This window comes from Vipera ursinii (assembly GCF_947247035.1).
Source record: "Vipera ursinii genome assembly, chromosome: 6".
Taxonomy (NCBI): Eukaryota; Metazoa; Chordata; class Lepidosauria; order Squamata; family Viperidae; genus Vipera; species Vipera ursinii.
In genome coordinates this window covers 89,084,042-89,111,541 of record NC_139515.1, presented here as the reverse complement: position 1 = coordinate 89,111,541, position 27,500 = coordinate 89,084,042, and the positions used below count along the sequence as shown (strand labels likewise).

General features: G+C 45.9%; 4 protein-coding genes across 4 annotated transcripts in view; 2 read left to right on the top strand and 2 right to left on the bottom strand.

The window, feature by feature from the left end:
- The window catches only part of LOC310642441 (C-type lectin lectoxin-Lio2-like), a 310,859-nt gene that overhangs the window by 152,406 nt on the left and 130,953 nt on the right, over positions 1 to 27,500 (top strand). The window lies entirely within an intron of this gene.
- LOC310641885 (olfactory receptor 5T17-like) lies at positions 1,192 to 2,862 on the top strand. The gene has a single exon (XM_083365202.1). The coding sequence runs from the start codon at positions 1,227 to 1,229 to the stop codon at positions 2,160 to 2,162; it is 936 nt and encodes a 311-aa protein (XP_083221328.1). The 5' UTR covers positions 1,192 to 1,226; the 3' UTR covers positions 2,163 to 2,862.
- On the bottom strand, positions 5,842 to 6,822 carry LOC310642700 (olfactory receptor 5V1-like; the record flags this gene model as incomplete). The annotated part of the gene is made up of 1 exon (XM_083366587.1): positions 5,842 to 6,822. Exon 1 carries the CDS (start codon positions 6,778 to 6,780, stop codon positions 5,842 to 5,844), a length of 939 nt encoding a protein of 312 aa, XP_083222713.1. The 5' UTR covers positions 6,781 to 6,822.
- Positions 13,866 to 27,500, bottom strand: part of LOC310642699 (uncharacterized protein) — a gene marked incomplete at its 5' end in the record, with an annotated part of 21,744 nt that continues 8,109 nt past the window's right edge. Inside the window, 11 exons of the mRNA XM_083366586.1 lie at positions 13,866 to 14,828; positions 15,129 to 15,200; positions 17,643 to 17,970; positions 18,737 to 18,835; positions 20,668 to 20,807; positions 21,863 to 21,932; positions 23,339 to 23,394; positions 24,748 to 24,858; positions 24,942 to 25,052; positions 27,127 to 27,237; positions 27,321 to 27,431. Of these exons, the coding sequence (XP_083222712.1) occupies positions 14,692 to 14,828; positions 15,129 to 15,200; positions 17,643 to 17,970; positions 18,737 to 18,835; positions 20,668 to 20,807; positions 21,863 to 21,932; positions 23,339 to 23,394; positions 24,748 to 24,858; positions 24,942 to 25,052; positions 27,127 to 27,237; positions 27,321 to 27,431 (1,346 nt within the window). The 3' untranslated portion in view covers positions 13,866 to 14,691. The remainder of the gene's footprint in view (positions 14,829 to 15,128; positions 15,201 to 17,642; positions 17,971 to 18,736; positions 18,836 to 20,667; positions 20,808 to 21,862; positions 21,933 to 23,338; positions 23,395 to 24,747; positions 24,859 to 24,941; positions 25,053 to 27,126; positions 27,238 to 27,320; positions 27,432 to 27,500) is intronic.

Sequence of the window (27,500 nt, the reverse complement as noted above, 5' to 3'; positions counted from 1 at the left end):
AGCGCTGCCATTGGCTGCCTCTAGGGCGGCAATAGGTTGCTTTAAACCTATTGGCTGCCACCTAGAGGCCAGGGTATAAATAGCTTCATTCGCAGCCCTGTTTCCCAGTTCGGTTCCTGCAAGCAAATAAAGAATGTTCCTGACTGAACTCACTCGCCTCGTCTCTTCTCTCAAGCAACAAACCCAGTACACAACAGTAGCCAAATAGGAACGCAGAAGGAATGTGTGTTAACTGGGGCAACCTCAAAGTCCTCGCTTCTCAAAAACTTACATTTCTAAGGCAACGCAAATAATATTTTTATTGCATTAAGACAATATTTTTTCTCTTGATGAGAATAACACTAAAAGAGTGGAGGATAAACTTAAGGTTTGATAAGGGTCAATACCTAACTTTACATCACCTATAATTTATGCATCTCTATGACTCCCATCACTTTCTCCTCCTTTCCCAAAATGTCTAAATAGGAGAGCATCCTTTTGTGTGTAGGAATCCCTTCCGCTATTCTCTGGAGAGAATTCCTCCAGTCCTCCCTGCTAAATAAATAAATACTCCAGTGAGCCTGGATTATGGGTTTTGTGGCCCTGAGTTTGATTCCAGACTATCCCACCCAGTTGCTTGTCTTGGTCTTCCATCGCAGCTCAACGAAACCAGCCAGAGATGCACAAGCCTCTTGATGCTCAAGAACTGGACATGCTGTTTTCTTCTCAGTAACCAGAAAGAGGAATTTCACTCACCTCCAGACTCAAAGCCCATGAACAGAGGACCCCAGGTAAGTAAATCGATGCCCCTGAAAGTCCCGTGGGCTCCTTGTGCAATTGCTTTGGAAAAGGGCATTTTTGCTGCAATTCCCATGGGCTCTACCTTCGAAGCAGGAAATAGTCCACTTAATGGTCAACCTAAATACGAGCCAGATAGTCATCTGTCTGGTAAATCTTCCTGCTCCTATTGAAGTCAATGGGTCAGGAAATCCATTTTCTGCTTCGCTGTGTCCTTTCCCAAAGCGCAACCAGTTCAGCTTGGCTCTTTTAAGAGTAATTAATAAAACTGCACTCTTTTAATTTAATTAAGGGTGAGGTTGTCGCATATTGTCATGTTTTCATCTCCCCATGTGTCACAATTATGGCAAAGAATGTGCACGTTTCCATTCCTAACTCCAAAATTCTGCTCTTTTTTAATCCCTCCTAAATTCTTCTCTTTTCCAGTCTTCTCCTTGCAGCTATCCTTGATGGACCTCATGGAAGGGGGCAATCAGACCCTGCAGGTGACCGAATTCTTGTTCCTGGGTTTCTCTGGCATGCCCAGAGGACAACCTTTCTTCTTTCTGCTCTTCCTGGCCATCTACCTCATCACCTTGGTGGCCAACTCAGTCATACTCATCTTGATTCAGCTGGATTCGCGCCTCCACAGTCCGATGTACTATTTCCTCAGCCATTTGTCCAGCTTAGACATCTGCTACTCCTCCGTCACCCTCCCCACCATCCTGGTGAACCTCTTGCGCCAGCAGCCCACCATCTCCTACAGTGAGTGCATGGCCCAGATGTTCTTCCTGATGACCTTTGCGGGGACTGAATGCGCACTGCTGGCTGTGATGGCCTATGACCGCTATGCGGCCATCTGTGAACCTTTGCACTATTTTCAACTGATGAGTAGGAGGGTGCGAGTCCCTCTGGCTACAGCTGCGTGGATCTGGGGCCTTGTTGACTCTGCCATTCACACTGCCCTGGCCACCGATTTGGCCTTCTGTGAAAACAACCAGATCCACCACATCTTCTGCGATGTCCCGCCACTCTTGAAAATTGCCTGCAGTGACACATATGTTAACGAGGTGGCTCTTCACACAGCCAGCGCTATTGCAGGCCTGTGTCCTTTTGTCATTGTCATCGTTTCATACATCTACATCCTGTCTACAATTCTGAAGATCCGCTCTAGCACTGGAAGGAGAAAGACCTTCTCCACCTGCGCTGCCCACCTGGTTACCGTCATCCTCTACTTTGGGATGATCAACCTGAATTACAACCGTCCGAGGGAGGGCTACTCCTTGGGGGTGGACACTCTGGTCTCCACCCTATATTGCATCGTCACCCCCATGCTGAACCCCCTAATCTACAGCCTCCGAAACAAGGAGGTCAAAGGGGCCCTACGAAAGCTTCTGAAGGGTTAGAGCGGAGTTTCCCCAACTGTGGCAACTTAAAGTTGTGTGGACTTCAACTCCCAGAATTCCCCAGCCATAAAGGAAGCCCTGTTTTTATTTCTTTTTAATGGGACTCTATTACCATGTCTGACGAGGTGTGGAGGATCAGTTTCCCCATTTTGCTTATGGGGATTCTCCGTCCTGCAGGTCACGGTTGTCCCAAGGGTGCCTTTTCAAAAGGCAACTGGATTTCCTTTGTTTTTCCTTGAAGATGTGTCGCTTCTCATCCCAGAAGCTTCCTGAACGGTGGAGGATGGGTTTATATTCCTTGCAGTCATCTGGTCGTTAGTGCTCTCCCTGAGAGTCGTTGAGGCCACCTGGAAGTTTAGGGGGCTGATACGATCCCTCCTGTCCCCTCATGCTGACAACCCTGGGGAGTCCAGAGTGCGATGGAGCCCGTCGAGTGGCTCATTGAATTGGGAGTGATAGCTGGGGGGGGATGGGGGGGTGGACTGGAGGGGAGGCATTGGGTTTTTGTTATCTTTTTTATTTTTACTTTCTATTTTGTGTTTTTATTGTTTGCAAGCCACCTAGAGTTGTTGTGAGTAGGCAGCTATATAAATGTTCTAAAATATAAATGAATGAATGAATGAACGAACAAACCTGAATGACTGAATGAAAAAATAAAATAAAACAATAAAGTAAAATAAATAATAAAATAAAAATATAATAAATACCGGAGTACCTCGGGGACCACCTGCTGCCAGCCTGGCCTGATGGGGATATGTTGGGGTTTAATGGGGATTTTTATATTGTTATCGACTGTTTTAGCTGGGCTACTATTTAATTCTTTTTTAATTTTTGTATCTTGTATTTTTAAGTATGCCCTGTTCACCGCCCTGAGTCCTTCAGGAGAAGGGCGGTATACAAATACAATAAAACTAAACTAAACTAAACTAATAAATAAAAAATAAAATAAAACAAAATTATAATAAAGTAAAATAAATAATAAAATAAAAATACAATAAATAAATAATAATAAAACAAAATTATAATAAAATAAAAATAAAATAAAATAAAATAAAACAAAATAAAAATAAAATAGAATAAAAAATAAAATAAATAAATAAAATAATAAAAATAAAAATAATAAACAAAAGTAAAATAAAATAAAATAAATAATAATTGCAATTGGTCTGACCATAGTAAGTCTTTTTCAATGTCATTCAAAACAGGCACAAACATATTCTGAAGCGGTTTAGAATTTGTATTGGTCAACGCAGCCCCAAGATATTTCATCTTTTTCTCCACCTCCCAAGTTTCATAATCTTGAAATTAGGGTTATATTCTTAGCCAGCATTTTTGTCTCCTGTTTATTTAGTTTGAAACTGGCTAAAGCTCCAAAGTCATGGAGCTTCCTCCTCAGATATTCCGTTGTCCTTCCTGGGTCTTGCAGAAATACAACTAAATCATCAGCAAGAGGGTCCCACCTCGGTTTCTTAGGAAAGAAAGACCGTCGACTCCATTCGTGTGAATGGTATACTTTTAATAAAGTCCAACTGGACACAGTACAGCAAAGCCAGAACTAATATTTACACGTGACGTTTCCTAGTTAACTTCCCGTTCCTCCCCCCCCCGCCCCCCGCCCTCACCGTTATCTCTTTATTGTCCAGTTACATTCAAAGGCTTTTTTTTGCTAACAGTCCCTTCATTGACAGCTTAGATGTTGAGTGTTGGACTAAGGAGAAACTTCCTGACAGTTAGAACAACTAGCCAGTGGAACCACCTGCCTCCAGAAGCTGTGGATGCTCCGACCCTGGAGGTTTTTAAGAAGAGACTGGACAGCCATTTGTCTGAAATGGTATAGGGTTTCCTGCCTGGGCAGGGGGTTGAACTAGATGACCTCCTAGGCCCCTTCCGACTCTGTTATTCCATTATTTTTTAAGAAGAAATTGGACAACCAGCAGTCTGAAATGGTATAAGGTTTCCTGCCTGAGCAGTGGGGTGGACTAGAAGACCTCCAAGGTCCCTTCCCACTCCGTTATTCTGTTCTGTGTGGATCTCGGCCTACCTTCCCGGCTCCCAGCCTTTCTTCAAAAGTTCCAAAGTTTCCATCAAGGAACTCCCAAATGGGAAGCATGCAGACGCTTTGTTTTTCTCCTCTCTGACGCAAGCCATCTCCAGGGACATGCTAGATGCGACATAAACTATTGTCTCTTTCTTCAGCAATAGCAACAGCCAACAGGGGGTTGGACTAGAAGACCTCCAAGGTCCCTTCCAACTTATTATTATTATTATTATTATTATTATTATTATTATTATTATTATTATTATTATTATTTCTCCTCCTCCCAGGTTTCTCCCTTTCCCCGCGATTCCAACAATTTTTTGTTTGTAAGATTTTTAATTTTTCCCCCCATACATATAATAATAATTTTTCAACCAACATGCTGTCTGAGTTTAAATACGCTAATACATATTAAATTCCTAATCCTTTATTCTTTCCTCTAACCATCAGTAAAGTAAGTCCCAAGTTTTATAATGTTCTGTTTCTTCTTTTACTTCCAGTCTCATAGTCAATCTATCCAACTCTGCGCATTCCAAAATTTATGATTTATCGCGATGAAGAAGGAAGAATTGTGATGGTAGACATATATTTACACCCAAAACAAACCCTGTTAGTAGTTATTTATGCACCAAACAGTAACCAGAATTCGAGCAGTTGTTTCCTCCTATGGTTTATGCAGGCTGGCCTCTAGCAAAGCCAGGTTGAAGCTGAATCCAGAGATAGCAGTTCAGTGTAGAGATTTTATTTTTTATATATATTTTTCCACCCACTTTTTTTGTTGTCATCTCTGACGTCTCCATTTAGTACTCCCAGCTCTACGTGTTTTCCGGGGTGACCAGCACTTGTCCAAGGACATCTCCGTGGTCATGTGGCCGGCATGACTAGACGCCAAAGGCGCATGGAACGCTGTTACCTTCCCACCGTAGTGGTCCCTATTTTTCTACTTGCATTTTTACGTGCTTTGGAACTGCTAGATTGGCAGAAGCTGGGACGAGTAACAGGCGCTCACTCTGTTACGCGGCACTCGGGATTCGACCCGCCAAACTGCCGACCTTCCGATCGACAAGCTCAGCGTCCTAACCCACTGAGCCATCTCATCCATGGACAGTACCCAACACTTAATAGTACAGCTGGCAAAGTGAGGAGACCCTGTGGCTTAGAGGTTAATACATCTGCCTGACATGCAAGAGGCCCGGGTTCGAATCTTAGAAGGATATGGCTAGCTTTTGAGAGCTAAATAGCTCAAAATAACTATACTAGTCTCCCTTTAATTCTTTGTTGGTAAATTTAAATTTAACAATGCCCAGTTCTAATATAAAAAACAGTGAAGTCAAAGGACATCTTTGCCTCGTGAAAATACCTTGAAAATTTTTTTGGAGATAGTTGGGAGAACGTTTTCCAGATCTTTTTTTTTCCCACTTCCACCTTAAATGGTTAAACCAAAATAGCGACGTAGGAAGGAAGGATATGGCTGGTAGAATTCCAGAGGCATTGAGCAAAGGAGCCCTGTTGAAATTTGAGCTACACAATGCCTCATTGAGGTAAAACTGTTGTTGATCTATAGACAAGAATGTGCAGAGAAGGTAGGAATGTGATCCAGGTTCTTTTACTTCACTGTCTTCCAGGAGAGGCTTTGTCCTTCTACTGGGTGCACAGAAGTTTTTGTAGGGCCCCTTTGACCTCCTTGTTTCGGAGGCTGTAGATTAGGGGGTTCAGCATGGGGGTGACGATGCAATAGAGGATGGAAACCAGAGTGTCCACCCCCAAGGAGTAGCCCTCCCTCGGACGGTTGTAATTCAGGTTGATCATCCCATAGAAGAGGATGACGGTAACCAAGTGGGCAGCGCAGGTGGAAAAGGTCTTTCTCCTTCCACTGCTAGAGCGGATTTGCAAAATGGAAGATACGATGTAGACATATGAAATGACAACCAGGAGGAACGGGCAGAGCCCTACAAAGATACTCGCAGTGTGAAGAGCCATCTCGTTGGTGTAGGTGTCGCTGCAGGCAATTTTCAAGAGTGGCGGGACATCACAGAAGATGTGATGGATCTGGTTGTTTTCACAGAAGGCCAAATCGGTGGCCAACGCAGTGTGAAAGACAGAGTCAACAAGACCCCAGATCCAAGAACCCGTGGCCAGAGGGATCTGCACCCTCCTACTCATGAGTTGAGAATAGTGTAAGGGTTCACAGATGGCTGCGTAGCGGTCATAGGCCATCACAGCCAGCAGTGCACATTCAGTCCCCGCAAATGTCATCAGGAAGAACATCTGGGCCATGCACTCATTGTAGGAGATGGTGGGCTGCTGGCGCAAGAGGTTCACCAGGATGGTGGGGAGGGTGACGGAGGAGTAGCAGATGTCTAAGCAGGACAAATGGCTGAGGAAATAGTACATCGGACTGTGGAGGCGCGAATCCAGCTGGATCAAGATGAGTATCATTGAGTTGGCCACCAAAGTGATGAGGTAGATGGCCAGGAAGAGCAGAAAGTAGAAAGGTTGTCCTCTGGGCACGTCAGAGAAACCCAGGAACAAGAATTCGGTCACTTGCAGGGTCTGATTGACACCTTCCATGAGGTCCATCAAAGATACCTGCAAGGAGAAGACTGGAAAAGGGAAGAATTTAGGAGGGATGGAAATAGCAACAGGACTTATATACTGCCTCACAGTGCCTCCTCTAAGCGGTTTACAGAGTCAGCATATTTTCCCCCAACAATCTGGGTCCTTATTTTACCGACCTTGGAAAGATGGAAGGCTGAGTCAACCTTGAGCCCCATCAGGATCGAACTCCTGGCTGTGTGCAGAGTTTGCCTGCAAAATAGCATTTTAACCACTGCATCACCACGGCTTTATGGGACCAATGGAAAAGCACACATCCTTTAAAATAATTGTGACAGTTTATAACATCATGTTTTGAAATAACTTGCTCCTTACTTAAGTTGAATTAAAGGACGCAAGTCATTAATTACTCTTAAAAGAGCCAAGCTGATCTTGTTGGGCTTTGGGAAAGAACATAGTGAAACAGAAATGGATTTCTTGACCCATTTATTTCAATAGAAGCAGGAAGATTTACCTGAAGGTTGGAAATTGCAGTAAAATTCCCTTTTCCAAAAAGATTGCATAAGGAGGCCAGGGGACTCTCAAGGGCATTGATCCACTTACAGGAGGATACAAAAAAAAATTACTCTTTTCAATCTCATAGTTTTGTCGAAAGCAAATGACTCCGGCGTTCGGACAGCCTTTCCCAATCTTCCACGCCAAAGTGAGAGATCAAGAATAGCTTGCAGGACTTATTTTTTTTTTTTAAAAAAAAAAAGCAAAAACAGGATACTGATTGAACACACGGATGTTGAGTGCAAATGCAATTGAGATATGTTTTGGTTAGAAAAGTTATCTAAAACTGACATTATTGATGTTATGAGAAAAATGTAACAAAGATGTTGACATTCAGTTGTATATTCATCAATAACAATAAGAATTGTATTTGCCTAGTGTGGGAAAACAGGGGTTCCTGGAAGAAGAGAGGAAACGTTGGATGGTGGTAATATTGAATCTAGACTGAAGGAGCCAATATGTACCACTGAATTACTAATGGACCCAGACAACCGGCTGTCTATTAGGTATTTGACTGTAAAACTAGAAAATTAATAAAATAAGCAGGGTGAACTAGAAATTCAGGTAAATGAGGGCAGATATGATATTGTTGCCATTACGGAAACATGGTGGGATGAAACCCACAAATGGAACACACAGCTAGAGGGATTTAAATTATTTAAAAGAAACAGACTAAACAAAAGAGGAGGTGGAGTTGCTCTATATATAAGAAATAACTACATGTCTACAGAAATAGAGCAAAACAATGACGAAAACTGTAAACTTGAAAGCATTTGGGTCAATATAAAAGGGGGGAAAATGACATTGCCATAGGTGTATACTATAGGCCGCCCAACCAAGCAGAGGAAATAGATGAACTTTTTGCTAGTCAGTTAACTCAGGTATGTAGGAAGTGCATCACAATAGTAATAGGGGACTTTAATTACCCTGATATCAACTGGGAGACAAACTCTGCACCAAGTGGAAGATCAAACAGATTCCTGTCAAACCTAGCAGACAACTTTCTCTCCCAAAAAGTAGAGAAGGGAACTAGGGGATTAGCCATATTGGATTTAATTCTCACAAACAGAGATGAAATGATAGAAGGTGTCGAAGCCACAGGAACCTTGGGGGGAAGTGATCATGCAATATTGGAATTCAACATTATGGAAGCACAAGCAATAGAATACAGTCAAACTAGAGTCTTGGACTTTAAAAGAGCTAATTTCAATAAACTTAGAGAGACCATGGGAAGAATTCCATGGATGAGAATCCTAAAAGGGGAAAACAACTCAAGAAGCTTGGGAAATTTTGAAAAGTGAGATAATAAAGGCCCAGTCTAGTACAATACCAACAAAGAAGAAAAATAACAGCTCTCAAAAGAAACCAGCATGGCTGCATAAAGAACTCTCTGATAAACTGAAAGATAAAAAGGACAAGAATTGGAAAGAGGGGCACATAACTAAGTCAGAATATCAGCAAACAGCCCGTGCCTGCAAAGATGAAGTGAGGGAAGCTAAGGCTCAAAATGAACTAAGGCTTGCGACCAAAGTCAAAAATAACAAAAAAAGCTTCTTTCAACATATAAGAAACAAGAAAAAAGTTAAGGAAATGATTGGTCCATTAGTGGGGGAAAGTGGCGAGAAGGTGACAAGCAACAGGGAGAAAGCAGAACTATTTAACTATTTTTTTGCATCTGTCTTTACACAAAGGTAAAAAACAGTCCAACCTACCCAAACCAGTGCCATAAAAAACAGAATAGAAACGCAAGTTAAGATAGGCAAGAAAATGGTAAGTGAGCACCTGTCCAGCCAAGACGAGTTCAAATCACCAGGACCAGATGGATTACACCCCAAGGTTCTCAAGGAACTGGCAGACGTGATCTCAGAACCACTGAACTATATTTTTCAAAGATCCTGGAGCACTGGGGAACTACCAGAGGACTGGAAGAGAGCTGATGTAGTTCCCATTTTCAAAAAAAGGGGGAAAAATAGATCCAGGAAACTACAGACCTATCAGCCTGACCTCAATACCTGGGAAGATTCTGGAAAAGATAATCAAAGAACAAATCAGCGAACACCTTGATGCAAACAAAGTTATCACTAAAAGTCAACATGGGTTGTCAAAAACAGATCATGCCAGACAAATCTTATTGCATTCTTTGACCAAGTGACAAAATTAGTGGACCAGATGAACGCTGTAGATATAATTTACTTGGACTTCAGTAAGGCATTTAATAAAGTAGATCACAACCTACTACTTGATAAGATAGAAAAATGTGGGTTAGACAGCACCACCACCAGATGGATTCGTAGCTGGCTGACAGGCCGTATTCAGGGTGTGGTCCTCAATGGAACCGCATCTACACGGAAGGAAGTGTGTAGTGGGGTGCCCCAGGGCTCTGTTCTGGGTCAAGTGCTCTTCAATATCTTCATTAATGATTTGGATGAGGGGATAGATGGGGAACTCATCAAATTTGCAGACGACACCAAGCTGGCAGGAATAGCCAATACTCCAGAAGATAGGCTTAAGATACAGAAGGGTCTGGACAGACTCGAACACTGGGCGCTATCTAACAAAATGAAATTCAATTGTGAAAAAAGTAAGGTTCTGCATTTAGGCAGGAAAAATCAAATGCACAGGTATAGTATAGGTGGTACCTTGCTCAATAGTAGTAACTGTGAGAGGGATCTCGGAGTCTTAGTAGACAATCACTTCAATATGAGCCAGCAGTGTGCTGCAGCTGCCAAAAAAGCCAACACAGTGCTAGGCTGCATTAACAGAGGGATAGAATCAAGATCAGGTGAAGTACTAATACCACTTTACAATGCTTTGGTAAGGCCACACCTGGAATACTGCATCCAGTTTTGGTCACCACGATGTAAAAAAGATGTCGAGACTCTAGAAAGGGTACAGAGAAGAGCAACAAAGATGATTAGGGGGCTGGAGGCTCAAACATATAGGGAACGGTTGCTGGAATTGGGTATGTGTAGTTTAATGAAGAGAAGGGTGAGGGGGGACATGATAGCAGTCTTCCAATATCTCAGGGGCTGCCCCAAAGAAGAGGGAATCAAGCTATTCTCCAAAGCACCTGAAAGCAGGACAAGAAGCAACGGATGGAAACTCGTCAAGGAGAGAAGCAACCTAGAACTAAGGAGAAACTTCCTGACAGTTAGAACAATTAACCAGTGGAACAACCTGCCTCCAGAGGTGGTGAATGCTCCAACACTGGAGGTTTTTAAGAAGAGATTGGACAGCCATTTGTCTGAAATGGTATAGGGTTTCCTGCCTGAGCAGGGGGTTGGACTAGATGACCTCCAAGGTCCCTTATATATATAATTATATATATAATTCCTTGAAAAGATTAAAAATACGAATCCCAGGCATGGTAAAATTAACAAACAAATGAACACTGGGATAGAATTAAAAACTAAAAGAGTTTTTATTGCTAAAAAATCAAGCTTTCGTTGGCCAACTGCCAACGTCGTCAGGATGGAGATGCTCCAGGATGGAGATTTATATATATAAAGAAGGTGATGTAGGGAAAAGATCAAGAGAACTTTGTGCAGCTGATCAAAAAGAGCAGATGCAGACCTTGGGGATCGTAAACGGAGGATCCTAATCACCCTGCAAATTTCCCTGCAGCCACAAATGGAGATTTGTGGTCCCTGCATTTCGGAGGGCTTGAGCAAAAAATAAACACATCAGGAATTATGACCTTTTGCATGCTGTGAAGGTACAAGCTGCCTCTGATCACATGCACAGGGTGTATGTGTGTGTGTGTGGGGGGGTGATCCCTACTGCTGATGGTATGGGGGGGGGTCTTTTCCTTCTTGCATTAAGGGCCGCAAGGAGAACTCCTGAGTGAGGACAAAGGACGGCTCCTGGTTGAACCTGGGAGCGGCTGCTTCCACACAACCATTTCACCGTCCACTCACGTCACTCTCTGGAGCCTAATCACAACATGCTGAGCTCACACAACACAATCACGGTGTCTGCAGAGGAATGCCCTTCCCGTGCAACATTACGCAGCTGGGAGAGTTTCTGCCACATCTCCAGTGCTACAGATCTCCCCTTCCGTGCTACGTGGGTCGTGGGAAGCTACAGCCAGGAAGAGACGGTCCTCCTTGAATTTATTCTGCCCCTCCCTGGAACTCACTTAAGACTCACCCGGGCAGCCCAGACCCTCCTCCTGAGGGGCCCTCAAGGTGCTCCTCGGTCTCCTGGTTTGTAATAATAATAATAATAATAATAATAATAATAATAATAATAATAATAATAATAATAATAATAATAAGAAGAAGAAGAAGAAGAAGAAGAAGAAGAAGAAGAAGAAGAAGAAGAAGAAGAAGAAGAAGAAGAAGAAGAAGAAGAAGAAGTTGTTGGAAGGGACCTTGGAGGTCATCTAGTCCAACCCCCTGCTCAGGCAGGAAACCCTATTCCATTTCAGATAAATCAGGGATCGACTGACCTTGGTCCTCAGGAGGAATCCAGGACCGTTCTGAGCTTCTTCTCCTGACCAGCAGATCCTCCTCTGGAATTTGTCTTCCCCTCCTCACCCCCAAAAGCTCCCTTGCTTTCCCAGCCCTGCTGGGGTCTCCCCAAATTCCTTCCCATCACAGGCAGCTTCTTTCTCAAACACATCTAGAAAGTGGGGTTTCGCTGGTGTATGCATGTGTGTTTGTGTGCATGTGTCAAGTGGAGATTAAGAGGCACGGGGAGCTTGGTACTTACTAGATGATCCAAGAATCCCACCAAGAAGTCAATTTCCACCAATCCCAGGCTTGGGGTCAGGGGGTATCCATGGGGAAGGTCCAGGTCCTCCCCTGTCTCCTCACCACCAACACTTCGCTTTAGATCTATTTTTCCCCCCTCTCTCAGGCACCAGGAAAGGATGAGGCTGAATCAGATGCAATTTATGCACCCTACAGAGCGGCAAAAAGGCTGGTTTAAAAAGGGGGGCCTAGTAGGCATCTCCTCCACCCCCACCCCCTCCCCACCCCCTGCTGCCCAAGGGGGCTTTGCCAGGTCTGAGGACCTTCACTGTCCTCTTTCTTTGGGGTCTCCTCACCTTGCAAAAGCCTCCAGAATGGAGCTGCTGCTTTTCCTGCTTCTGCGGCTGCTGCAACTTTTGGAAGCGGAGACGGGTATACTCTCTCCGTGGCCGTCTATTATGGGATGTGAAGGTGCTACAGAAAACGGGGGAGGGAGGAATTTGCAAGTTCTCCTCTTCTGCCCTGAGGAGGTCTCTGCTTCTTCCTCGGGTGCCCCAAATTTTGTCTGTGTCACCCTCGGAGCCAATGCTGGCTAAAGGAGAGAGGTGGTCCCTACGGTATCTGACTGTCCCTGGAGATCAATACCTGCACCACAAACAGAAACGCGAAGTAGTTGCCCCCTGGGGATTCCTGCCTGGAAGGTTGGAGTGAAGGGCAAAGGGGGGAAAGCTCGAACTCAGGACAATCTCCATGCCCAGAAAGAGGGACTCTCAGGGGAAACTCCATGAGAACAGAGTTGCAATCGAATCAACGAAGGGGTGGATCCTGCAGGAAATGTCCATCCCAGCTCCTCCACTGCCCTTGACCTGTTTGCCATGTGACATACCAGAGGTCTCAATCCCTTCCCGGGGTGGAAAGTGGAGAAGACCCTTCCCCTCATGCAGGGGATCCTTCTCTGTGGAGTTCTTGATGCGCTCTGAGCTTGGTGGTTTTCTTGCAGAAGTTTTATGAGCTAACTAAGTAATGCCATCATCAGTGCTAGAAGGAAGGGGGTTTGTGGAGAGGAGGAGGAGGAGGAGGAGGAGGAGGAGGAGGGGTAGTCCTAATGGTCTCTGAGCTTGGTTGTTTTTTTGCAGACCTTTCATGACCCAACTAGGTAACATCATCAGCCACCTGGCTGGCTGAGGAATTCTGGGAGTTGAAGTCCACAAGTCTTAAAGTGGCCAAGTTTGAAGACCCTTCCTCTAGAGTCTCCTGCTGGAGCAGGGGGTTGGACTAGAAGACCTCCAAGGTCCCTTCCACCTCTATTCAGATGGACTGATCGGCGCGAACCAGCCCATCATCTCAATCTGGCTTGTTTGTTCAGGCAAGTTGGTTACTTGAGGTGTTTGGGTGTTCTGAAAATAGCCTTACGATATTGTACAGGTAATTTTAGAGTTACAAGCACAATTCTATCTACAATTTCCGTTGCTAAGCAAGGTGCTGAAGTGAGAAGCAACTGATCTCGCCACCGTTTTTCCACATTGGTTAAATGAACCATGTCGTCATTAGACAAATCCAGCTTCCCCACTGGTTTTGCTGGTGGGAAGCCAGTTGCGAAGGTTGCAAACAGCGATCATGTCACACACACACACACACACACACACACACACACACACACACAGAGGATGCTGACATCATCCTAAATCCATGCTGGTTGTCAAGGGGCCAAATTGGGATCTCATGACACGTGCTGATGCAAGTACATGGATTGGTGGTAGGTCACTTTTTTCAGTGTCGTTGCTACTTTGATTGCTCGATGAAGGTGTCTGGGTCCCGACAGATGAAACTCTTCAAAAGAACTTTGAGGCATCCTTTACCTTAAAAGATCTTTTATTCGAGTAGCATAATATCGGCACTACATAATCGAAGCCAACAACTGAATTCCCCTTCCCTGGGCACAAAGTAACAAAGCACAATTCCCTCCTCCAATTAACGGTCATAAATCACATTCCCCAGTTAGCTTGAAGCACGGGCTTCCTCTCCAGCCCGCCAATTCTTCATCAGCTCTGGGCTCAGTAACCTTGATTCTCACGCTAAGTTCAGTGTTGCTATGTCTAGCTGGACTCTCATTCACATCTCCCCTCCCAGCATCACCTAACTCTAAAAGCGAAAGAGGAAAGGGGGCTACATTTCCATCTGTTGTCAATGCAAAAACATCCGATGTTAGCAGCGCTGACAGAAGGATTGTAAGTTAAGGACAGAACAAACTATCACTCTAAGCTCATGGAGCTTCAGTGGTCCATGAGAGATTTAGCCAAGATGGAATTAGGAACCCCAGAAAGATGGGGCATGGGAAGATTGCGGGGATCCAGTTCCAAAGATTGAACAAGCCAGTTGCAGCTCGAATAGGTTCAGAGATCACCACAGAAAGATGGAGCAGGGGAAGGTTGTGGGGATCCAGTTCCAAAGATTGAACAAACCAGGTCCAGAGATCATCGCATGACGAGAAGAACAAGAGGACAGATATCGGAGATGTACAACTGCTCTAAGAAGGAGAAAGCATCTGACTGTTCCATGCAAGGTGAGGCAGGTCTTCTCCACTTCCCCTCCCTCAGGAGAGGGTTGTGGCCTGGTTGTGTCGCACAGCAAGTAAGGCAAGGGCGCTGGAGAAGCAGGGGTTGGGTGACCACCATTGGGTAGATCTTCACGAAAGGAGTTTCACATAGTTAGCGGGGAATAGGCCAACTCTACCCTGGCAAGATCCACGCCACCAGCCCTCGTCTACCCGTTCGATGGATGTGATGGTATCTCCAGGGTCAAAGGAAATCTCATCATCTCCCTCTGGAAAAAAAATGGAGAGGGTATTAATAAGCAGGCAACACTTGTTCAGACCAAGGGTAAGGATTTTCCTGTCTTCTCAAGACTGAACGGCTTGCCTCCAGAAGTTGTGGGTACTCCAACACTGGAGGTTCTTAAAAAGAGACTGCACAACCACTTGTCTGAAATGGTGTAGGGTCTCCTGCTGGAGCAGGAGGTTGGACTAGAAGACCTCCAAGGTCCCTTCCAACTCTGTTATTCCTCACCCATCGTAGCCACCTCCATGCGCTTCCCAGTCCCCATTATCCAGAAGAATTGACCTACCTCCTTGGTAGTCATAAAGGGCCAAGGCAGATAGGCTTCCTTCACTCACATCATATATATGCTCTTCAACAGCTGAAAAAGAAAATTGTGGAGGTGGAGTATCTTATTATCCCCATCGTGTGAATTATCCTGACTCTTACCCAGCCCCGTCAACTTGAAAACAGAGTTGAAGATCAACCGCTCCCACATTCAATGGTGTGAGAATTTAAATCAAGGCACATCTATCAGAGAGGGATATTTTCCAAGAGGGATCTTGGAGTCCTAGTGGACGATCACTTAAATATGAGCCAGCAGTGTCATACAGCTGCCAAAAAAAAACCACAATGAAGTTCTAGGCTGCATTAACAAAGGGACAGAATTAAAATCATGTGAAGTGAGATTCAAGGTAATGGTAATGGTGTTCATGTGAAGTGAGATTCAAGGTACTGGTAATGGCATGGGGCCGGAGTACCTTAGGGAACATCTGCTGCCGGCATCAAGCTCCCTGCGCCCTGTGCGTTCCCACAGAGAGGGCCTCCTCAGGGTGCCACCGATCAGAGAATGTCGATTGGTGGCCCCCAGGGGGAGATCCTTCTCTGTGGGCGCTCCGGAGCTGTGGAATCAGTTACCGGTAGAGCTCTGGATGGCGCCCGATCTTCGCTCCTTTCGTCGCGATCTCAAGACGTTTTTGTTTGTACAAGCCGGCCTAGCCTGATGGGGATTGGTGGGGGTTTTTTATTTTTGTATTCTTAATTTTATCTTTGGGGTTTTATAATTGTATATTAATTGTTTTAACTTGGGCAATCATTTAATCTCTTTTTAATGTTTGTATTTTGTATTTCACTTTTGCCCTGTGAACTGCCCTGAGTCCTCAGGGAGAAGGGCGGTATAGAAATATTATTAAATTAAAATTAAAATTAAAGTGTTAATACCACTTTACAAGGCCTTGGTAAGACCACACGTGGAATACGGCATCCAGTTTTCATCACCACAATATAAAAAAGGATGTAGAGACTCTGGAAAGAGTGCAGAGAAGAGTAACCAAGATGGGCTAAAACATATGAAGAACAGTTGTGGCTATGTCTGGTCTAACGAAGAGAAGGACCAGGGGTGACATGATAGCAGCCTTCCAACATCTCAGGGGCTGCCCCAAAGAAGAGGGAGCCAAACTATTCTCCAAAGCGCCTGAAGGCAGGAGAAGAAGCAACGGATGGAAACTAATCAAGGAGAGAAGCAACCTGGAACTAAGGAGAAACTTCCTGACAGTGAGAAAAAATAATCACTGGGTTAATTGACTTGTCTCCAGAAGTTGTGGGTATTCCAACCCTGGAGGTTCTTAAGAAGAGACTGGACAGCCATTTGTCTGGAATGGTATAGGGTTTCTTGCCTCAGCAGGGGGTTGGACTAGAAGACCTCCAAGGTCCCTTCCAACTCTATTACACTCTTATTCTGTTACCAAGAGTGCTTCAAATTGTTGAATGACTTCCCCCATCTCTTCCCGCTCTTACCCTTGCAAAGTTCTTTTGTGATGTCCAAAGAGAATTTGTCTTCCTGCGTTTCAGTTATTCTGCATTCTGAGGGAACTGGGATGCTCTTAAAACAGGACCGGGGGCACTGGGATCAAATGCAATCTCGTTCCCAAATTCAACATTGTCAAGGCTGAATTGCTAAGATGCTTGCTAACCTCTGTCGCTACTCAACTTGCCGTAGAAACGGGAGTTGGGGGGGGTGGGAGGGTGGGAGGGAGGGAGGGAGAGCCTGGGGAAAAAAACGGGAGTTTCAAGAAGCCACCCATGGACCGTGGGACCCAAAGTCATGAAAAGCAGGTATCTGATGGAGAAGTGGACCGTTCCCATAACAAACCGAAGGGATGTGATTGGGCAACGTGAACACTTGGTGGGTGGGGATTGTGAAAAGCTATTGTTAACTAACCAGATTTTCGTGTGGGAAAACTGGAGTTGATTTTGTTCCTTCGGTGCCAGGATGTGTACTCAATAAAGTTTATCTCTTGCGGCACCTCAAGACCATAAAGTTTCTTCAGTATTGAATTTGCCAGCTGGACGGTCAACATTTATTTGTTTGTTTAGAAAATTTATATGGCTGCCCAACTCATGGTGACTGTAGATAGCTTAAAGAAATAAAACCCCAAATATAAACCCCAATAAACCCTCACTCCCCTAGAATCAAACCAATCACTTGATGGGCTCCGTATCACTCTGGGCTTCCCAGGACTGTTGGCCAAACCAAGTCTTTAGGGTCTTTTGGAAAACTGGTGGGTCCAGTCTTATCTCCACAGGGAGGATGTTCCACAGGGAGGGAACCACTGCACAGAGAAGGTCCCTCGTCTTGGTCCTACCAGATGGACCTTCTTAAGAGAGGGAACTCATAACATGCCCTATGTTCTGAAGTGACCTTCTCTAGCCCAGTTTTCATAAACCAACAACCAGGACATACAACAAATTTACATCAAGACTTGAGTCTCCAGGGTGAAGGTAAATTTCACCCTGCTCAACCAGCTTGCCCTCTTCCTCTTACCTGAAGAAGTCATTCCTCCAGGATGACCACTGCAGAGCTCCTCGTATTCCTGGCCCACCTCGGCACTGTCTTCATCGGAGACTTCCTTTTGATCTGGCATTTCCTCATAATCGCCTCCTTCATCATCAATGAAGGGAGGAGGTTCCGGACGGTCCAGATTTTCAATCACCTCCTCATAATCACCACCATCTTCGATGCTTTCCGTATAGATGGGCCGCTCCTGCTCCTGCTCCTGGCCAGAAGGTGGGAGAAGAGGTTCTCTGGTGCCACCTTGCAAGTCCAGGTTCCGTGGAGGAAGAACTGGAGGGTTATCCTCTTCTGCTTCTTCCTAGAAAACGAAGAACCACATCCCTCAACAAATTCACTTCTCATCAAATCTACTCTTTCTGGAGGAACCAGAATTTGACTAGATGGGCCCACCAGGACAATCTTTTGTTCATAATGACAGATAGCAAAAGTGCACACTATATGAGGCTGTATGACTTACAACCACAACTGAGAGGTCCTTGGTGTTCTCTGAGCTTGGCAGTTTTCTTGCAGACCCTTCATGACCCAACTAGGGAACATCATCAGTGTTAGAAGGGAGGAGGAAAAGGAGGAGGAGGAGGAGGAGGAGGAGGAGGAGGAGGAGGAGGAGGAGGACGGGGGGTGAAGAACTGTGGGGTCCCTGGTGCTCTCTGAGCTGAGTGGTTTTCTTGCAGACATTTCATGACCCAACTAGGGAACATCCACAGTGCTAGAAGGGTGGGGGGGTTGTGGAGAGAAGGAGGAGGAGGAGGAGGAGGAGGAGGACTGTGGGGTCTTTGGTGTTCTCTAAGCTTGGCAGTTTTCTTACAGATCTTTCATGACCCAACTAGGTAACATCTTCAGTGCTTAGGAGCCTTCTCGTTCAATCCTTCTAGCCTTGATGATGTTACCCAGTTGGGTAATGAAATGTCTGCAAGGAAGCAGCCAAGCTTGGAGAACATCAAGGACACCTCAGATGCACAGAAGCTGTCTGGAAACCAAGAACTTTTTAAGCATGTTTCCCTTGATAGAAGCAATGTTGCACAAGTGAATTCACACTCAGACCTTACACTCTCCATCTCCCCTACCTGGTGTTCGGGAGGCAGAGGGGGCAGGTTGCCCTTTCTCTGTGTCTGTCCAGGCACCGATGGAGGGCTCTGAACTCGCTCTTCGCTCTTCTTCATTCCCTTAAAGGAGAAAGGACATTCAGCAGTTTGGCCCTGCAGGCCAATTTTTCCTTGATTTTCCTCCACAGCAGAAGAAATTGATAATATGGAGACTACTAAGGGCCGTTGTCTTCCAAAATAAATGTTTCCATTTGCAAATAGTAGCAAATATCTGTACCTCGTGTGTAGGATGAGGGTGGAGGTTCGTTCTCCGACCTTGTGGGTTGGTTTTCCTAACATTTCCTTACTAGGCTAGGTAACATCTTCAGCAGAGCTTAGGGCAGTGATGGTGAACCTTTTAGAGAGCGAGTGCCCAAACTGCAACCCAAAACCCACTTATGTATCGTCGGGTGCCAGGTGGGCATGGCCCATTGGTTGGGTGTGGCCCATTGGCTGGGCATGGCCCATTGGGTGGGCGTGGCTGTGGTGGTAATGGCAGACTGGGTGGGACTAAAAAGTTCAATCAATCAATTCCAACTTTGCGAGATCTTTTTTTTTCCGCACAAGAAGTCGAAATTGATTGATTGAACCTTTTTTTTGCACACGCCACCGGCGGCCTAAAGTGAAAAAGTTTTCTAAAACTCAGCTGAAGGCCTAGGACTGGGGCGACGGCACGCATGCCCACAAAGATTGTGCCATAGGTTTGCCACCATGGGCTTAGGGGATGTCAATGTCAGTGCTCTTCTATTTATGAGGGCTTCAGGTGTGGGTGTGTGGAGTGACGGTCTTGCGATGGGTCTCGTGATAGGTCAGGTGTGAGTCAACAGTGAGAGGCTTGTGATGGGTCTTGTGATGGGGAGGTCACATCTAGTTTTTATGTATTTCCCTGTTCACCGCCCTGAGTCCCCCGGGAGAAGGGCGGTATACAAATTAAATAAATAAATAAATAAATAAATCAGGTGAGAGTCATTGGCAGGCGAACTGCTGGTGGGAGTGGGGGATTGCGCGGGATGGCTGAGGGTTGGTTCTGTCTCTGATTAGCTACGTGGTTGATTTGGATTCTGAGGGGTTCATAGGCTGGTTGTAGGTCAACGTGTCTGTTTTTCCATTCTCACAAAGAGGGGGAAGTCTCTGAAAAGGTCCTTCAGGGTAGAGATTCGGGAATTTGTTGGCCTCATCTACTCCCCACAGACAGCTTTAAGAGTATGGGTAGCCCTCAACTTGCAACAATTCATTTAATGACTCTTTGAAGTTACAACCGCATGGGGGAAAAATGACTTATGACCATTTTTCACACTTACAACCACTGCAGCATCCCCATGGGCACATGATCAAAATTCAGTCGCTTGGCAACTGACTCCTGTTTATGGCAGCTGCGGTGTCCCAGGTTATGTGATCCCCTTTTGTGACCTTTTGACCAACAAGGTCAATGGGGAAGCCAGATTCACTTCACAACCGCGTTACTAACTTAACAACTGTGGTGATTGACTTAACCCAGGGGTGTCAAATTGCCGGCCCCTGGGCCAGATGCATCATAGCAAAACCGCACCCACCCCATTGCTGGCAAGGGGGAAAAAAGTCACGATACGTCACGACATGTCACGTGACGTTGCGAGTTTGATACCCCTGACTTAACCAGTGTGGCAAATAAGGTTCATAAAATGGGACAAAACTCACTGAACAACTGTCTTGTTTAGCAACAGAAATTTGGGGCTTGATTGAGGACTAACTGTAGACTACTTATGGATTGAAGGTGAGAACACATGGTTAACTGGCCCCCGCATACATGAAAATCAGCTTCACTTCTGAGAAGTTGTGGTAACACTTAGCAACAATCCTAAGCCGAGAAGGACTTAACCCCAGAGGTCAGCTTGAGATGACTGATGGAGAACATGTCTTCTCAAGACTCTCACCTTTGGCTTCTCTTGGGTTTCTTGAAGTTCCCGGGACTGGCGACGGGCTCGTTCCTCTTCTGCCCTCTTCTTGTTCTCTTCCTCTACAGTCTTGGCCATGTTTTCAAAACGTTGCCTCAAGTTACCCATCCCAGCAGAAGCTGTTCCCAACGAGAAGGTCAATAGAGAAGATTCAGAATTATGAGAAGAAGCTTCCTCCATCTCCAATCAAAAGGAGAGACTGGTGGGATTGTGTAGGTCCTCTGAATGACTGGTCTTCAGAAGAAGTGCGACGAAACATCCAGTTTCTCCTCAAACCAGGGGTGTCCAACCTTAGGAACTTTAAGAGCAGTGGACTTCAACTCCCAGAATTCCACAGCCAGCTTGTCTGGCTGGGGAAGTCTGGGAATTGAAGTCCACAGATCTGGCTGGGGAATTCTGAGAGTTGAAGTCCACCAATCTTAAAGTGACCACGGTTGGACACCCCTGCCTTGAATTTTCAAATGGAGGGGGGGCACCCTTCACTCTCACAAAACCATCTGAAAGGCCTTCCTCCTTTGTGTAGGTCGAATGGGTTCCCCTTGGGATTGCCCCCTACGAAGTCAACACCGCTTGGCATCTGTGAATCTCAAGGCCAGATCCTGAGGCTTGTGCAGCCCTCATCCTAGCCACCGAGCATTTTTTTCACGGGGGACAAATTGGTTCTTAGGAGAGTTGCAATTGCTTAAATCAGGGGGATATATGGTGATATAAGGCCACAGAAATATCACCTTTTTGGAGCAATCCCATAGATTTAGATTTAATTTTGGTGTCTGGCATTCCTCTTGATTTGTGGGAGATGCTTCTCTCTTATTTTAATTCTTCCCTTTTTGTTTATGAAGGAAAACAGGTGCAGGAAGTAACCTGAGCTCCTCCATATAGTAACTTGAGATCCTCATCTGTTGATTATGCAATCATCTCTCCCACCTTGCTGAGATGTGTCAATGTGAATGCACCTCTTCATTGGGTGGGTGGGGGGGTCTCCCCCTTTGGAGGGAGTCCCACCAGCACCTGCTGTTTCATCAAAGCTACAGGAAACCTGGATTATTTGCACTGGGTCCTGCGTTCGATTCCGCATTCAGCATCCACGGACGTCTTGCCAGGGGTGAGAAAGGGGCATTTTCTCGCTCTTCGTGAGATCCGCCCCTTCTTTCCAGGGGCCGATGGATAAACTTACCAGCCTCTACAGGTTTCGTCTTCTGATATGAGGAAATGGGAGCTTCCATCTCACCAAAACCGGCAGCGCTCTGCAAGACAAGTCAGGGAAAACTGATAAAAGAGAATATTTGCGGCCCTGGGATGGTGCTGCCTGAGCTTGATGGCTTCCTTGCAGACGTTTCATTACCCAACTAGGTAACATCATCAACGCTAGAGGGGAGGGGAGTTTGCAAAGTAGAGGGATAGGGGAGGAGCGAGAGCAAGAGGACTGTGGGGTCCATGGTGCTCTCTGAGCTGGGTGGTTTTCTTGCAAATGTTTCATGACCCAACTAGGGAACGTCATCAGTTCTAGAAGGGAGTGTGGGGTTTGTGGAGAGGAGGAGGAGGAGGACTGTGGGGTCCTTAATGCTCTCTGGTTGTTTTCTTGCAGACGTTTCATGACCCATCTATGGAACATCATCAGTGATTGTCCCACTCTCTTCTAGCTCTGAAGTTAAAAGCCCACAAATCTTCAAGTTGCTGAGGTTGGCAAACCAGTCCAGATTTATTACGCCCATTCCTGATTTATCCTCCCCTTGAAGAATCTGTAAAGGTAAAGGTTCCCCTGCACATGCGTGATAGTCGTTTCCGACTCTAGGGGCCGGTGCTCATCTCCGTTTCAAAGCCGAAGAGCCAGCGCTTGTCCGAGGACGTCTCCGTGGTCATGTGGCCGGCACGACTAGACGCCAAAGGCGCACGGAACACTGTTACCTTCCCACCGGAGTGGTCCCTATTTTTCTACTTGCATTTTTACGTGCTTTAGAACTGCTAGGTTGGCAGAAGCTGGGACGATTAACAGGCGCTCAACTCTGTTACGCGGCACTCGGGATTCGACCCGCCAAACTGCCGACCTTCTGATCAACAAGCTCAGCGTCCTAACCCACTGAGCCACCGCGTCCCCCTGAAGAATCTGTAAGTCACATCAAACAGATTTTTTCTCCTTCTAGGCCAGGTTGGAAATGGCTGGAAGACAGCTTAATGGTGCCACTTTAACGATGCAGTAACAATAGTATCTGCAGAGGGTCAAAAAAGGCAACGTGGACCCCAAGCTCAGACGCCTAGATTCCCCAGCTCCCATTTTATATGGGCCCCATGCAAGACGCAGAGGTAACGGAAGCAGTGGAGCTCCCATCGTGCAGATGTGGACAATATCTTGACATTCTCTTACTTCCCTGTGTACCCCCGGGTAGCATAAGTCCACTACCAAAGGGCAGGAGGAAGCTGTGGACACCCTGGCTCTAATGAATGGGATTTGTAGTCCAACATATCCGCAGGGGAACAATTGGCGAAGCTTCTCCTGAAGTCTTGATGTCACAAGAATAAAACCAAGCCATGAGGCTCGAATTAGGGGAAGCATTGATGACAGAGAGTTTGAAATGGGCACATGTCTTCTGGAGCTGCTTCTTCCAACCATCCAGACCCAGCTGAGCCCATCCCAGGTTTGACCTCCATTTACCTTGTCCACTCTGTCTTTCTGCACCCCGTAACGGCCTCCGAAGCCCTGGGAATAGTCTGCAAAAGAGAAAACAAGCAACTTTTTTTTTAAGGAAGGTGGAAGCATGAGTGGAACTCAGACGTCTGCGCTTAACATCCTTCCTTATCACTGGCCCGTGCAGCCGTCTACCCTGAGGGGCTTGAGACTACATTGAAAGAGTTGCTCCAAAGGTGCTTTTTCCAAAAGGCAAGTGGACTTCCTTGATTTTGTTGTTGTTGTTGTTTGAAAATGTTTCCTTTCTCATCCAAGAAGCTTCTTCAGTTCTTCAGGACTAAGAAGAATCGAAGAGGATGAGAAGAGAAACGTTTTCAAAGAAAAAAGCCAAGGAGGTCCAGTTGCCTTTTGGAAAAAGCGCCTTTGGGGCAACTATGACCTGGATGATTGAGAACCTCCGGAGACATTGAAGGAGTTGGCACAGAAAGGGTCCTGTGATGAAGCTGATGATTTAAACACTAGTAACCACCTAAGAAGTATCAACTTCTTCTGCATGTTGACATACCCGGGTCATTTAGCACAATTAAAACTAGACTGCAGATTTCATAATACATCCCATCTCCTTCAATAGTCCCACCTAGGACTCATGGGCTTGACCTTCTCCTTTGATGTCTAGCCCAGGCTAGATTGAGTGTGACTGAGTCTTTCCGTACCTCCAGTGTCTGCCTAAACTAGCTGTGTGGATACAGCAGATAAGCAGAGATTCAACTAAGGTGGCTAGAATTGGCATTCTGGTGGAGTTCTGCAGAAGACACCTGCCTCCCTATAGTAGGTGCAATTAACAGGATGAAAGAGTTGGAAGGGACCTTGTAGGTCTTCTAGTCCAACTTTCTTCACAAGCAGGAGTCCATATACCATCCCGGTCAAATGGTTGTCCAGTCTATTTTTGAAAACCTCCAGTGATGGAGCACCCTCAACTTCTGGAGGCAAGCTGTTCCACTGGTTAATTGTCCTCACTGTCAGGAAGTTTCTCCTTGGTTCCTGCTTGCTTCTCTCCTTGACTACTTTCCATCTGTTGCTACTTGTCCTGCCCTCAAACGCGTTGGAAAATAGGTTGGACCCCCGTTCTTTCTGGCAGCCCCTCAAATATACACAACGATACACAAATGAAAAATGAAGAGAACAGGACCTTTGAAAATAACAAAGAAGAGTACCAAACATGGAGTCTATCTGCTCTTCTTAGTAGTCCCCTGTATGGAAGCAACCTCCTTCAGGTTCTGGAGCCTCAAAGTTCTGGAGAAGAACTTGGAAGCTTGAACTTGCAAAATAGGAACTGGACCTTGCAGTCCTTAGCTAAAAGATTTCAGAACATGGTTTCCATGTTGTATATTTATGCTCTTCTAAGAGATTACCCAGGTCCACTTCCTTCCACAGACCTGTCTGGGATTCGTGGGGCTTGACCTCCTCCTTGTGGGCCCATCCAAGGGCAGACTTGTCTTGGCGGTCCTTCTGCACGCCATACTTCCCACCAAATCCAACAGCATGGTCTGCAATGGGAGAACACAACATTTTTCAGAAAGCCAAGAGAGGTTAATTGAGATGAACCAAGGTTGACTTGAATCTTCCAGACCTGTCTGGGATTCATGAGGCTTGACTTCCTCCTTGTGGGACCAACCCAGGGCAGATTTGTCTTGACGATCTTTCTGCACGCCATACTTCCCACCAAATCCAACAGCGTGGTCTGCAATGGGAGAACACAACATTTTTCAGAAAGCCAAGACAGTCAAGACATGATTTGAGATGAAACTAATGGACTTGCAGCTCCCAGGGAGAGAATACAAAACAAATTAAGACATTTTCCGAATTTGATTGATAGATAGAATCACAAAGCCAACAGATTGCCCGGCTTGGCACAACCTAGTAAGCCACTCACAAATGCAAAGCCTAACCAAGATCACCAAACCTGGCTTGCTGTGTGAGTCCAACCACTAAATCTTCAATTGACCTGGTTGTCTGACCTGGCTGCGGGCACATAACCAATGCCTGGTGGGGTCCTTGGTGCTCTCTGAGCTTGGTTGTATTCTTGCGGGTATTTCATGACCCAATTAGGTAACCTCATCAGGGCTAAAAAGGAGGGGGTTTGAGGAGTGCAGGAGGAGAAGGAGAGGAAAAAGGAAGAAGGGGGGAAAGGAGAAGGAACGAAGGAGAGGAGGAGAAAGAAGAGGAAGAGGAAAAGAAAGAAGGGAGGAAAAGGAGAAGGAGGAGAAGAGGAGGCAAAAGAAGAGGAGGAGAACAGGAAAAGGAAGAAGGGAGGAAGAGGAAAAGGAATGAAGAGGTAGAGGAGGAGAAAGAGGAGGAGAACATGAAGGGAAGAAAAGGAGGAGGAGGAGGAGGAGGAGGAGGAGGAGGAGGAGGAGGACTGTGGACTCCTTGGTGGAGCAGTGGGCTAATGCCTCCTTAAGTAACCCCAGCTGCCTGCAATTAGTGCAGGTTCGAGTCCCACCAGGCTCAAGGTTGACTCAGCCTTCCATCCTTCCGAGGTAGGTAAAATGAGGACCCAGATTCTTGGGGGCAATAAGCTGACTTTGTAATAATGCCGCTTGGGGTGTGTGTGAAAGCCCTAATAAGCAGGCATATACATAGAATGAAGGCTACTGCTAAGCTTGTAAGCCGCCCTGAGTCTTCGGAGAAGGGCGGGATATAAATGGAATTAAAATAAATAAAAATAAATAAATAAAATCTCTGAGCATGATGAAGATTACCACTGATGAAGTTACCTAGTTGAGTCATTAAACATCTGCAAGAGTACAACCAAGCTCAGAGAGCACCAAGGACCCCACAGTTCAACCCTGAACTACAAATATTCTCTTCTATTGCAGCCAATATATTGCAAGGTGAGTAGGTTGTAAAGCTTTCTAAGTCTTTCTTTGTGACTTGGGATGGTTGTTAGCTCTCAACCAAAGCCATCTTCTCTCTTTTTGGCAGGGAACGAATGGTCTTGCAGCTCCTTGTCCAAGATCCAAAGACGGAAGGACTTCCTTCTCTGGAAGCTTCCAAGTGGAGGATGGACAACCATCATTCCGGGACCCTTAAATTTCTACTCCTTTGCTTGAGCAGGGGGTGGAGTTCACATTTCACGATCTGAGAAGCTCCTCATGTAGCAGACTAATGAGGAAGAAAAACTACTCATTGTACATATTGGCCCCAAGCAACACACGGGTCAGCCAAACTAAAGGACCACCAGGCCACAGCTCCAACCCTGTTGTGATTCGGTGTCAGCCTGTGGTTTCGGCAGCTGAGTCGGATAATTCTGAAGAGGAGGAGGAGGAGGGGTTTGGAGAGCCTTTGGTTGCAGAGGAAAGTTCTGATGCACCGCAGAGCTCTCAGCCAGGCCCCTCCCGTCTTGTTCCTCCTCAGACCCAGCTGGGTGAGTCTGAAAGATTGGAAGCAGACGATCCACAGCTGGCTCTGTTCAGGGACGCTCGAAGCAGGAGGCAGACTAGCAGAAGTGAACAAAGAAAAGCAATGAGGCACCTCGGGAGAAGGCAATGAGAAGCCATGCCTTGAGACTGCTGCTTAAAAGGGGAATGTGTGGGAGGTAATGGTTGCTGAAGGCAACCGTTTGAAGAGCTTCTGATATAGTCTCGGTCTGTATTTGTTTAACTCTGTTTTGAACTGTTTCGTTTAGTTTTTGCAAATAAATTTGGTTGGCTTAATTCCAGCCTCTTGAATATAAAAAAGGGGTTGTCCCTGACATTCCAACAGGGCCGGTTGTAGGCTGGAGCAGAACAAACCCATCCATATTTTCTACAGACCTGTCTGAGATTCATGGGGCTTGACCTCCTCCTGGTGGGCCCATCCCAAGGCAGACTTGTCTTGACGGTCCTTCTGCACGCCATACTTCCCACCAAACCCAACGGCGTGGTCTGCAATGGGAGAGCACAACATTTTTCAGAAAGCCAACAGAGGTGACTTGAGATGAACCAAGGTTGACCTGAATCTTCCAGACCTGTTTGAGATTCATGGGGCTTGATCTCCTCCTTGTGGGACCAACCCAGGGCAGACTTGTCTTGGCGGTCCTTCTGCACGCCGTACTTCCCACCAAACCCAACGGCATGGTCTGCAATGGGAGAGCACAACGTTTTTTCAGAAAGCCATGGGAGATTAATTGAGATGAAACAAGGTGGGC

Bases quoted from the DNA above. Each gene is read 5' to 3' on its own strand.
- LOC310641885 (XM_083365202.1), top strand. From the start codon at position 1,227: ATGGACCTCATGGAAGGGGGCAATCAGACCCTGCAGGTGACCGAATTC.